The sequence below is a fragment of the Chenopodium quinoa genome, unplaced genomic scaffold (assembly GCF_001683475.1).
Source record: "Chenopodium quinoa cultivar QQ74 unplaced genomic scaffold, ASM168347v1, whole genome shotgun sequence".
Classification (NCBI taxonomy): Eukaryota; Viridiplantae; Streptophyta; class Magnoliopsida; order Caryophyllales; family Amaranthaceae; genus Chenopodium; species Chenopodium quinoa.
Genome location: NW_018744239.1, coordinates 6,584,398 through 6,597,767, shown reverse-complemented (window position 1 = coordinate 6,597,767; position 13,370 = coordinate 6,584,398). Strand labels below are relative to the sequence as shown.

Genomic DNA, 13,370 nt, shown 5'->3' with positions numbered 1-13,370 from the left:
CATTCATGTCCAAAAGTGACCTAGTCACATCGAACATGAGTCCATCATAGTTGCCATTGAGACTCTTGGTGACTCTCACATTGACAACATCCTCAAGTCCTTTGAGGAACATATCCGGAAAATAGAAGGAAAGCTTTTCCTTCCATTCTTCCGGGATGGAATTAGCCATTAGTCGTGAGACTTTCTTGCAATCGGAAGACCACGTATCATAAGCTTCAACACTCATGATTCCCTTAGAGAAGAAGTTTGGAATGGGAGTATAAGGAGTGTACTCCAAGGAAGAGTTCCGAAGAGTTTTCTGGAGTTCCTCTTCCTATTCCTTGAAATTGAGCAAGTTAAGGCAAAAAACCAACTTGTCGGGGAGTTCCGGGCACATATGGTTGTTGTTGTTTGAGTTACTTGCAGACATGTTTCTACAATTGAAAGAATTTGAAATGAAAAACCATTCATATAATCAATAATTTTGAAATTTAAAACGTTCATGCAAAATTTCTATCTTATTGAGCATTTTATTCACGCATTAACATTAGTCCCTTTTAGGCGAGAATAAACGATTCCAAGATCCCAAAAATCAAAAAGTGATTAAGCATGCTTTGGCTTGTCTTAACACTTAATATTTTAAGGTAAGCAATCCAATTGCTAATAGCTCTAAGCTACTCTTGGTTCGATAAAATGTCGCATCTAATGCTTCCTTGACATTTTATCTCCATTGCCACGACATCTAAGGACTCCTTACTGATATCGTTGGGCTTAACCAAGACAACTTGTATACCTAGTATACCTTACGTTCCTAGGGAAGTAGTGATGCCTTGCTTTGGCGTAGCCCATCACATACGCGCATTAGTTCGGTAAGTGTTGTTCTTGGAATGGCAAATTTTAGCTCAATTTTATAGGGACTTAGGGTTTCTATGTTGGTTGATTTAAGTGAACTTAATTAATCATCGCAACATTTGAAATCCTAAACATGCATCTAACATATCATTCATATATGTAAGCATAATTAAAAGATACATTTGGCAACTAGCATGACCCCTTGATTCTTCAAGTCTTCAAGGGTTTTCGATGCACCATCTTGGCTCGTCTTCATAGAAACACCGTCTTGAGACATCTCCGCCAAACATGCAATTACTAGCTACTACGACTAGGATTAATCTAAATATTAAGGTACAAAAATACGCAACGGTACGCAGACCGTATTTAGATTTACAAAAATACATAACGGATCGCAGTCCGTATTTACTATCCTAATCGGGCCCCACTAGTTGCCATTTTCACAAAACCTGTGAAATCATATACATTCCATTCATCCATTCACTATATGTGAATGGCCCATGCATTTTACAACAAAACAAGTAACAATGCATAACGCGCGCGAACTAGCAACTAGCTTAGGTGGTTAATCTGATTAACGTGCCTAATTAAAACTAGTCAAAGTTGTTTAACATTTTATGTGATTAAGACGCAATTAGTTCAAGTAATTAAAGAAGCTCCCACTAAATTCTGCATCCAACTTAATTAATTCAATTAATTAAGCCAGTTAACCCAAAATTTGTCAAAAATATTTTGCAAGTGCCGGAGGAATCGAGGCCTAGCCTCGTTAAATAATTAAGTGAAATAATTAAAACGGCAAAATTACGCAAAACTCATAGCCCATGCATCGAAAAACAGCCTACTCTAAACCGAGTGCCTAGCATCCTAGCCATGGGGCTAGGCTTGCTGGGCACCATAGCTACGGCTGGGGTGTGCTTGGGCGCAGGCAGCCTGCCTAGCAAGGCACGCCAAGCCTGCTGGCACCAGCACGCATCGCATGCTAGCATGCGTGCTGGCAGTGTGTGGCTGGTCTGCTGGGGCTCGCTGCCTTGCCGCCCAGCAGCACTTGCGGGCATCTCCAGCTGCTACGCACCACACGCACCAAGCACATAGCTTTGTCCACTCCTAGCCCGCCACACAGTCGCATCATTTCGAGGTGGGAGCACCACCATGCGCACCAAGGCAGTCACATGTGGGCTGCGTGAGCAGCTCGGCTAGCCTTGGTGGTGCTTGGGTGATTTTACCTCGATTTGCGTACTTTTAACTCGGGATTTTAATCCCGATTTATGTGTGACATAAAATTGATTCTAAATTAATTTTAAAATCAACATTGAGCAAGAATGAAAATATAACAAGTCTAACTTAAATAAATTCAATTTTAATAGTGCAAAAGCCTAAATTATTCAAGAACCATTCTTTGAATCAATTTTAGGTCTATCTTGATGAAACAAAATTGAAGGGCTATACTCATAATTAATTTAATCAAATGTAAATTAAAAATGAGATTTGACAAAATAAAAGGGGTTGGAAAATTAAAACCCTTTCATCAAATGAAAATTTCCAACATTAACTTGTGTAAAATTGAAAAAATTATATCTTCCAATATGAAGTTTAATTAAATTTCAATAACAAGTTTTGAACTTTAAGGACTTTAATCAACTAAAAAATGATTAAATCTAAGAATTAGTTCAATAAGGAATTTAGCAAGCAAATTTCCAACGAAATAAACAATTAAAGATTGGATCTTTGAAAAATTAGGGATTTCAAAAATTACAAATTCACCATAAACATTCACACTTGAAGCAATTTATTTGCAAAAATGTGAAAATTTCAAGTTTCTGTGAAAAATGAACTCACCAAATTAAGCACCAATTATGACTTCATAAACATGCTTAACAAGGTTTATAATTGCAGTAGATTAGTGATGCAACCATACATTTAATCTACCTTTAACATGCCATAATTAATCAAGGTTTAAAGATTTAAAATTTTTCGTCAAAAACGAAAAACCCGGCCCCTCAAAAAACATGTTTCTGGGTGGATTTGGCTTCTGGACAGGGCTTGAAAAGGGACAAATACAATTTAGAACATCGATTCCCCCAAAAAATCACTATTTTTGAGTCGAAATATGGGTTCGTAGCCAAAATTAATATAAATACGAGATTAAAACTAATTAAAAAATGAGCTTCTAATCTAATTAGAAAGCAAAACCAGAAATTTAAATCCATTTTAAATCACCTTAATTAATTATTAGTTACAAAAATTAAAGTGAGCGCGGCTCCAATACCGCTGTTGGGTTTCGTAGAGTCCGACTCTACGCGAAATAGAAACCCGCCCAAGACCCGCCCACTAATTAAAGCAACTAAGCATGCAACATAGACAACAATTAAGAGAGAAAGGGAAAAGACATTCATACCCTTGACGCGTGCTTCGCTCGAACCCGAGCTCTTACTTTAAAAGTCGAACCTCGCAAATGCGAAGGTCTCCAACGGTTCGTACCCTCAAACCCGACCCGAGCGGTCTTAATCCTGAAGGTTAGTCGGGACTTGACCAAATAAAACTAGAGTATTACGAACTTAAGGTTTTCTCACTTTTCTTAAGGAGATGCCTTTTTAGTTCAACTCAAGTGTTCTTCCCAAATCCCAAAACTTGGATATTTATAGGGAATGGAGACTTGATCTCCTTTCTCCCATCAATGTGGGAGATTTTCATTTTCCTCTATTTTATTTTAATAAAAAAACAAAATAAAATGCATCAATCAACAAGCTAGAAGTGGCAATGGGAGTGGAAGAATTAGGTGAGGACCATTTCAAGGGGGGGGGGGGACCATAACCTTCCTCATCAAGCAAGGCCCTTGAAATCGGTCCCCACTCAAAACCGGACCACTCCACCACTTGGCTGGTTGGCAGCTTGCCACCAGACGCCTAGCACCAAGGCTGGGCGGCCTAGCCAGCCAGCCCGCATCGCATGCACAGCAAGCCAACCAGCACGCCTATGCATGCGTGCTGCTAGCAAGCCACGCATGCTGGGTTGTTGCCTATGCGCTGCTATGCGAGGTGCTGGGCTGCTGCTATGTGAGGCCTAGCACGCATAGCGTGCTGCTGCTTGGTGCCCCTATGCTGGCACGCAAGCACAGCATGCAGCGATGCCTGGGTGCTTGGCCAGCAAGCACGCCCAGCCTAGCACTTGCGTGCGTAGCATGCTGCTAGGCATGTGCGATGCTTGGTGCTAGCGATGGCTGGCTGCTTGGCCTAGCATTCTAGCAAGCACGCAACGCACCATGCTTGCGGGCTGTGCTAGCCCATGCCTAGCATGGTGCGATGGCTAGCGCTGCTATGCTAGCACGCCTAGCCACACTTGCACAGCCACACCACACGCATGCACGCATCTTGCGATGCTTGTGCTAGGTGTGGTAGGCTTGCGACTGGGTGCATGGCCCAGCACACTAGCACGCTAGCATGCTTGCAGCCAGCAATGCCAGCCATGCTAGCACGCTTGGCCTAGCACGGAATGCATGCTAGGCTTGCAACTAGTATTACGATGTGCATGCTAGCTCGAGCTAGCCTAGCACTTGCATGGCTAGGCCAATGCGAGGCTACGACCTAGCTCGAACTTGTTTCTTGTTGAATTTTGCGACGCTCGGTCTTGACACTCTGAGCCCGATATCCGACGTCTTTGTTCGTAATACTCTAATGATTCATCAAATCCTTCGGATTGATTCGTCGTCTCAGATCGGTTGTTCGATTGGGTGCGACCCGAAGGGGTTCAGTCAAGATTAAGCTGTAATATTAATTGTACATTAATATCACTTATCGGAAGGGCCTCCACATAGGCATTCCAATCACTTGACCTTACTGAAGAATTTGCTTTCTAATAATTCTGAACCCTCTACCGGAATAATACACTTGTTGGAATTACATCATTCCTTTCAAAACAATCCAACATACTTTTTAAAACCAAGTTCCTTTAATCATAATAAATAATTTTAAACCATTCAAAACATGATATTAAAATCAATCCTTCAAAAATACATTTATTATAACAAATATTAAAATCAATTCCTGTAACCATACTTTATTTCATAAATCATAATTCAAATCAATTTAATTCAATCACCAATAAAATCATATAAAAAATGCTATTCAAACCAATCACTTTCGAAGGTATCTAGCCACCTAAACGTACCTTGATTACAAATCACAATCAACACTTCGCACTTTTAAAGTTCAATCACGAATACACCTTGCAATTAACATAACCATAATGTTATCACAACATCTTTAGACATAAACCCAAATCTAATGTGCATGGACTATAAAAGTCTTTTTAAAAATAATATTTTAATATAAAATTATAACTTTGAAATAGGTATTTATATTTTAGAAAACTAACCATGAAGAAAATAAAGGAATAAGATTAAAGAGAATTGAATTTGCGTTGGAAAGAATAGGCAGAATTTGTAGAGGCCATAACTCCTTTGATATAACTCCGAATTGGGTGATTCTTGAGCCTAACCTCAAGGAATTTTTTGAGAGGAACAATTTTTTGTGAAATACCAAAACCCCAAAATCGAACAGAAGTGCCCGAAAATTGGCTCCAAAGATATACGAGCTGATTTTCTTTTAGAAAAGAGGAGAAGAAAAGTAGGAAAAGGTTGAGGGAAAAGAAGGGTAAGAGAGAAGAATTGAATGGAGTTTTTGGTGTGAAGAATATGAGAGGTATGAGAGGGTATTTATATGCTAGCTCATGCAAGAATTATGATAGGAGAATGTAGAAAAAATTATGGTAAATTGTTGTAAGGAAATTACTTGGAGAAGAAAGCTAAAGAATTATGGAAAGTCTAGGTTATGGTGATTAAGTAATGAAGAAATAAGGTAAGTATGTAATCATGAAATATTAAATGGTAAATAACTTTGCTTGGGGAATAATCAAGAAAGATTTAAGGTAGGGAAATAAGATGATCAAATATTTAGGAGATGGAAAATAAGAATTAAGGAAAATAATAGAATTGAGGAAGATAATTAAAATACAAAAATTACCAAAATAATTTTGCTCAAAATACAATATGGTGGCCGAAAATTTGAGCTTTCCTAAGCTCATATTTTCAGACCTCCCTTTAAATATTTAGGCAATTATTTTGCTAGTTTTTAAGGAATAAAAATGATTGTGTAAATAATATATTTTGTATAAAATAATTAATTAGAAAATACCAATTATTCACTAATTAAATTAACTAAGAAAATCAGATTTTCTACACTTAGAAAATCCGAAAATCCTTGCTAATTAATTAGGGAAATTCGGCCCTTTTAAATTAAATGAGAAAATATAAATTTGCTTAGCTAAAATATTCTAAATATATATATTAATAATTCGATTTTTAAAATAAAATAAATGGATAATTCAAAATCCAAAAATAATTAAGTTTTAAAATACTTTTGGCGCCAAAATTCAAATATCATTTTGGCTCCAAAATTCAAATAGTAAAATAAATTACTAAAATACCCTTTTTAGAAAATAATAATTAATTATTTAATTAGAAAATATGTTTCACAAATACGGGGTATTACACCAATAAGCAAAAATTATAAAAAGTTGATATATATCTTCGAAAGTTTGACCCACTTTGCATTTGCGCGTTCTCCAATGAACATCTTTGACCATGAATATCTTCGGCTATGTATAAGTGAAAATCATAAAAAATTGATATTTGAAAATTTTATAATAAGGGAAATCTAATAAGACCCCTCATATTAATTTATTTCTATTGTATAAATCATAATATGTGGCCAAACTTATTTTATTTTGACTAGATGTATAGTAAATGAGTCGAACTTTCAAGAACGGATGTAGTATATATATATATATATATATATATATATATATATATATATATATATATATATATATATATGTTTTTTTTTCATCACGTATAAACACAATACACAATGTATGAATAGTGCTAAAGTAAAAAAGTATTAACTAAAAAAAAACGGAGGTAGTAAAACTCATACTCTTTATCTCTCTCTTCATCAAAGCAAAACTACTCACATACCTTATTATTTTTTGGAATTTTCTCTTAAATTTGCGTACCTATAGTGATACAAAAAAGAACAAAGATCTATTTTTGATGATTTTTTGTGAGTATTTGAGGGTAAAGATATAATCTTGGATCATGATTTAAGAATTAGGCTAAGATAATCAAGCACCAAGTAAGATTCTCTAGCAAAATAACTTGATTCACTAGTCATAAAAGTCTAATGAAACAAAGGATTCAATCTAATCAATCACAAAGTTTAAAAAGATTGATATTTTACCACAAAGAAGAGATTACAAAGAACTCAATAAAGAGAAAAACTCTCATATTACAATAATCTAAACCAGTCTAAGTTTTACATCAAAAAATATCTCCTTTTATAAGGAGGCAGTAGCACATGAAAAAACCCATGAAACTCATTAAATTTAAACCATACAAAATAAAAGGCTAAGATTAATTACAAGACAATAACAAAAAAGAAATACAACCTTAGTCGCATCCCACATAAGAGGAAAATCAAACAAATAATTTAAATCGAGCCCAAAAATTTTCCTGTCTTGGTCAAGTTAACATTAATCGAATATGGCCCAAGAGTAGTGTTGATGCTCTCGTATGAATAAGTATTGGCGCATATGCCCTATATATTTCACTTGCAAATAGGATGACATTTTGGTAAACAATGGGAATCTGAGAAAAATCTGTAGTAGAAAATATGATGACAAAAAGTACCACTACATGCATAATAGTACATAAAAAGTACTATTCAGACAACTTATATTTAATGATACATTATATATGTATAATAGTGCAAAAAAATGTACCACTGTATCATTAAAAGAGAGAAAATGTACTACCAAATTTCCGATTATCCTCTTATATGCATGCAAAATACATATGCTCTATACGATATGCAATCCTGTCGTATCATACAATAATTAAGACTTAGGATAATGGAAGGACTATAGATTAGAATTAAGACGAGTGAGATAGAGCTATAAAAATTGTAAGTATGACAATAAGCTCGGTCCAAGGTAGAAAGTACCTGAAATCATGGTGGTCAAATTGAACTTCTGTCTCCTACTTGTACTACCAAACCCTCGTCCCAACCCAAATTTGCTTTTAAAAAAAAAAACAATAAAGAAAATGACTCAATCTAAAAACAACATCCAAAGCAAAAGCCAGAGATTCATTCGAAATCGAGACTTCTGTTTCTGAACTTTGTCTTCCTACTCTCTTTAATAAAATAATACTCAAATACACTTGCTCTGTTCAATCATTTTCACTTGCGCATTTTATCGAACACATGGAGTGCACTAAAAGCAAACCCACAATCTAAGTATATTGTCGTTGACCCAAATGGCTAATGCAGAAGAAGAATTAGAAAGGAGGAGTAAATTTTTAAGTAGTTTAATACAGAAGAAGAAATCAGTTGAACAAGATCAAAATCATGAGCTTTTTAATGTTCGAATTAGAGCATCTGATATGCCCATTTCATTACAAAATAAAGCCTTTCAATGTGCTAGAGATCTTCTTGATTCAATGCCCACTAAAAGGGTTGATACCAAACGCCTTGCTCTTGCTCTTAAAAAGGTCATTTCTTTCTTCCCTTTTATTTATTTATTTATTTATTTTCTTAATGAAAATTTCTTAATTGGATCTGTAGTTTTATTTATTTATGTTTTTATTTGTTTTGGTTTCTACTCTGTAGCATTTTTGTGTTATGACTGTTTACTTGTTTGGTTTGTTTTGGTTGTTGTTATTAGATTTGTGGGTGTTGGTTATTTTGTTTCTGTAAGTTATTTTTGCTGTATTTGGAGTAGAATGATTATTGTTATTTTTATTTTCCTGCTGTTTTGAGAGTTTTTTTTTTTTTTTACTTTTCATTTCCACACTTGTTTGAGCTGTTTCTTTCTGGAATGGCAGAATATTGAATGCTAGTTTTTTTTTTTTTTTTTTTTTTTTTTTTTTTTTGGGTCATATTTAATGTTGGGATACCTTGAACTTGTGGCTAATTGGCTTTCAGTAAGCCATTTGCTTAGAAGAATTTCAGGCGACCCATGACCGGTCTATCGATACTCAGTTAGCAAACAAGTGTTCAAGGGGCGGTGTGCCCTGGATTTGTGGTTTGGGGGGGGGGGGGGCAGCATTCTCACTGGTCGCGCCTGAAGGCCATGATATTTATCAGTTGATGTTTCTGATATGAGCCACATTCTGATATGAAACTCCGCTAGTTGGTTTACGGTAGGCCAGCCAGTGTAAAACTTTGTCACATTACTTGACATGAGCCACAATGATTGAGAGTAGTACTGGAAGTGCTCATGTTGGTTCATGTAGCTGACCCCACTTATGGGATTAAGGCGTTCAAGCAGCAGAAGTTTCTGATATGAGTGTATAGACTTCCTTTGAGATAAACCCAAAACCTCTAGTTACTCTATACTTTATTTCCTTTTTTCGAAGTTTGAATTCCTACAAAATAAATTTTTTCTCCCTTTTACCCTGTGGCCTGTGGGTGCAGCTAATACATTATAGATGAGCTGCGTTAAATCTTTATTATTATTGATGTCTTTCTCGTATCTGTTGTAATGCTGAACCTCATTTGGGTTAACTTTATCAAGATCATATGCTCCTAATAATGTTGGAACCTTTGGAAGATTCTTTGAAAGTTTGAATGAGTTGAGGCAAATGAAAAGTGGCCAATTTTAGAGAGGTAATAGTATAACTTATGGAATGTGGGCTATTATTTCAATGTAAGGGAGCAATTATTTATTTCTTGGGTAGTTAGTGTTAATTATTAAGACATTTCTAGTAGTGTCTGACATGTTCAAAGTAATAACACCTCCAGTTTTTTAGTTGACACGTTTTGATTTTAGCACTATTCACACACTCCCCTTTGACCATGTTTTGTGCATCATACGTAATGAAAAATATAGACATGTGAGATCTTGTTAGATTCGTCACGATATATATTTTCAAAATATCAACTTTTTATAATTTTTGCTTATCAGTAATTAAAGACATTAATGATTGAATTGTGCATTGACAAACGTGACTAAAGAAACGTGTCAACTAAAAAGAAACGGAGATAGTATATCTTAAGGTTTTGGGTTATTAGAAAATTCATGCCTATATGTATCTGCACTATTTGTGGAATTTATCTCGACTGTCTATTCTCCAAACATGACTATTTTTTTGAAGGTTGAGTTCTTATAAGACAATATCTTAGCTTTGGATCATGACAGACTAAATTAAAATGGCTCCATGAAGTTCTGTGAAGTTGCTCTTTGTCAATGCACTTTAAATAGGGTCTAACCTAATGATGGTATTGATATTTTCCAGGGCAAATGTATATACCATAATCCCACTTGCCCACTGGCCCCTATGCAAAACGCTTCAATTGAGGCACTGCGTTACTTTTGATTATCATTGTATATTTATATGTAAATATCACCCAAACCTATCCTTATTCCTTCTTTCCTGGAAACAAAAATATTGCATTGCTCATCCTATTTTCCAACAGTCAATTTTTGTCTCCAAAAATATTAGGAAAGATAGATTGTAGTTCTCATATTGTTTGGAGTTTGGAGCATATTTTCTCATTTTAATCAAATACTGGTGCTGGGTGCATGATGTTTGGACATAGGTATGAACACTTCATTTGGACCAGACATATGGATATGTACATAAAATATTAGTTTGAGTGATTGACACTTGGACTTGTACCTGTATCTAACAAGAGTACTTGAGCCTGAATAACTGAGATAAGCTACTTCAAAATATACCATGATCAGTGAACATTTTTTGTCATAGAGGTTCCATATTAATTGTTTCTGATGTTATAATCTGTATTTCGTACAATTAAATATGTGAATCCATATAATTTAGCTGGTTCTTAGATAGATCTCGAGTTTTGCGACAGGAGTATGTAATTCAAATATTTTAGAGCAGGATTTCTGATGGCTTTTTTTAATTTTCCTGGAGTTAAAAGTATGAAAATTAAAAGAGCCAAAGAATAGGTGCTTCAACATTAAAAAGTTGTTTTTCTCTATGTCTCTAATAACAGAAATGCTCAGCCTTCGTACTGATTTTGTCATAAAATTATTTGCCTGCTCTTTGATTATGACATATTAGGAAAATCTGATGTGGAGAAGGTTGAATCAATGTTTCGAAGTGAAAAATCTAATCAGTGGACGATAGATTAGGATTCATTGATGCTTGATGCTAATGGGATGTGTCTTTACTCTCATATATTTATTAGTTCTGGTTCTTATATTCCTTGGAAACTCAGGGTCTTAGATAGTTACATTGTACGTGACATTTAATCTATTGTCATAAATATGTAATCTGGAAGTCTTATTATGTCCCTTGACACACATATTTATTAAACATGTAGACATATAGTACTAATCAGTCATATAGCTTATATAAAATGCATCCATTAATCGTATTTTTTGACATCGGTGCTTTAAATCACAGAACATTGTATTCAGCACTTTAATATAGCATTATGTAACCTTGTTATTGATTTGTGTTTAGTTCACAAACCTACATGTCCTGAATACTTAACATTAATGCAGTCTACACCAAGGGCTACCCATAGCACTTTGTCACCTACTCAAAACAAAATTGATTCTTGTTGATGATTTTTAAACATTGGGGTATGATGTTTGCAGGGGATGTGAAAATTTGTTAAGTTTGTTACCTGTTTTTGGGTAAACTTTCCTAAATCCTAATTGATACAGGCTTTAGGGAATTCACATTTCATCTTGCCCCACTTACACCCTAATACCTAACAGATGTTCCATTTTTGTATAGTCTAAGTTTGTATGTTATTCCACAAATGTACCTTACAGTATTACAGCTACTGATCGTAAGTTTTGTGCATGTAAATTTCAGGAATTTGATTCAGCATATGGGCCTGCATGGCATTGTATAGTGGGCACAAGCTTCGGCTCTTATGTCACTCATTCACTTGGAGGTTTCTTGTATTTTTCCATCGACAAGGTTTATGTCCTCCTCTTTAGAACAGCAGTTGAGCCTTTACAGCAGTGATACCTGCATATGTTAACCAGCACACGTCAATTCTCATTTCTCAAAGCTGTGTTACTGCATATGTTTCCTATGTTGTAACAGTAAAGATGTCTATGCTTTTGTATCAATTTCCACGAAATGAATGATGTTGGCAATTCCTCATTCCTGAAAATCCTCTCATCTCCATTATTCTGATGCTGAATAACGGGAAAATCATGGCATTTGTGTTGTATTCAAATTTTCGCGAGATAAGGAGGCCCTGCATAAACCTCATCTGGACTATATTTTTAGATTGTACAAGGTGGAGGATGAAATTATCTTGACGTGGCTTATTGTACACCTTGTTTAAAGTAAATCTAATTTCTACTCTTTTGTCTTTTTTATTGTCACAATGTTCCCGTTTGTCGATTGCCAGGCGTGATATGAATGTTGCTTAATCAAAGAGACTTGAAAATTTTGAAGTTTTGAATATGGTTGTACTTATTACTCCATTTAATTTAGGGATAATTGAACCCAAATGGGTTGTTTAGATTAGTTTCTACTTTCTAGTGCGTTGATGACTTGATCCTCTATGGATCTCATTTGAGTTTCGGTTATTTGAGTCTATTTCAGTTAGGTCATACTAAAGAGATGGAAAGTCAATCTGAACCATTAATACACCTTCCGATTAAAAATAATGTTCTAATTTTTACTTCCTCCGTTCACCTAATATTGCAATAATTACTCTGGACTAGAATGACTGACACAGTCAACTTTGCCCATATGTCAATACACTAATTTGACTGTATTTTTATAAATTTAAATATTAATGAAAATTATTTAAAAAATTATATTATGAAACTTTATAATAATATCTATGTAATAACATATTTTATGATGAAGTATGTTTTTGATATGTTAGTAAAATATTATGACCAAAGCTAATACATAAATAGTGAAAAAAGTCTAATGTCTAGAGAGTACCATTTTAGAAAGTTTTACAAATATTACAACATTTCCTTATATGTACGAGTACATGCTTTTTCTCTCTCTTTTTTTTTTCATCACAAGGGTCCTTGTCTTTATTCCTTTCTATATCTCTCATTTTCTTACAATTCATGCCCAACCCATGTTGCAATATTAGAACGGAGAAAGTATTATTTAAGTACTAGCTTAAGGCCCGTGCCATGCACAGTAAGTCTAATTCATTTTAAGAAAATTAATTATATCCAACAAATAAAATTTGATAAAACATACACATCAAATATATAGAAATTATAATGTCATAATCTATATTAATAGGCAATGCAAAAAATTAAACAATAATATATTGATTTTTTAGGCTGCCCAAACCCGATAATTTTTTCAGGCGAGGCTTGGTTTGATCAGGTTTAGTGGCCATATTAGTAAATACTTATTTATAAATGCATTTTTAATAAACATCAATTACAACAGACTATAATCTCCGCTAAAACTATTAGCAAAAGTGCACAACATACACACAAATATATTAACTAAA

The 13,370-nt window shown here is 34.5% G+C and overlaps 1 protein-coding gene across 1 annotated transcript; it reads left to right on the top strand.

Moving 5' to 3' along the window:
• The first annotated feature begins 7,595 nt into the window (after positions 1-7,595).
• On the top strand, positions 7,596-12,341 carry LOC110694400 (dynein light chain LC6, flagellar outer arm-like). Its single transcript, XM_021871569.1, has 2 exons — positions 7,596-8,434; positions 11,738-12,341. Exons 1-2 carry the CDS (start codon positions 8,201-8,203, stop codon positions 11,891-11,893), a joined length of 390 nt encoding a protein of 129 aa, XP_021727261.1. The 5' UTR covers positions 7,596-8,200; the 3' UTR covers positions 11,894-12,341.
• Positions 12,342-13,370: the final 1,029 nt, after the last annotated feature.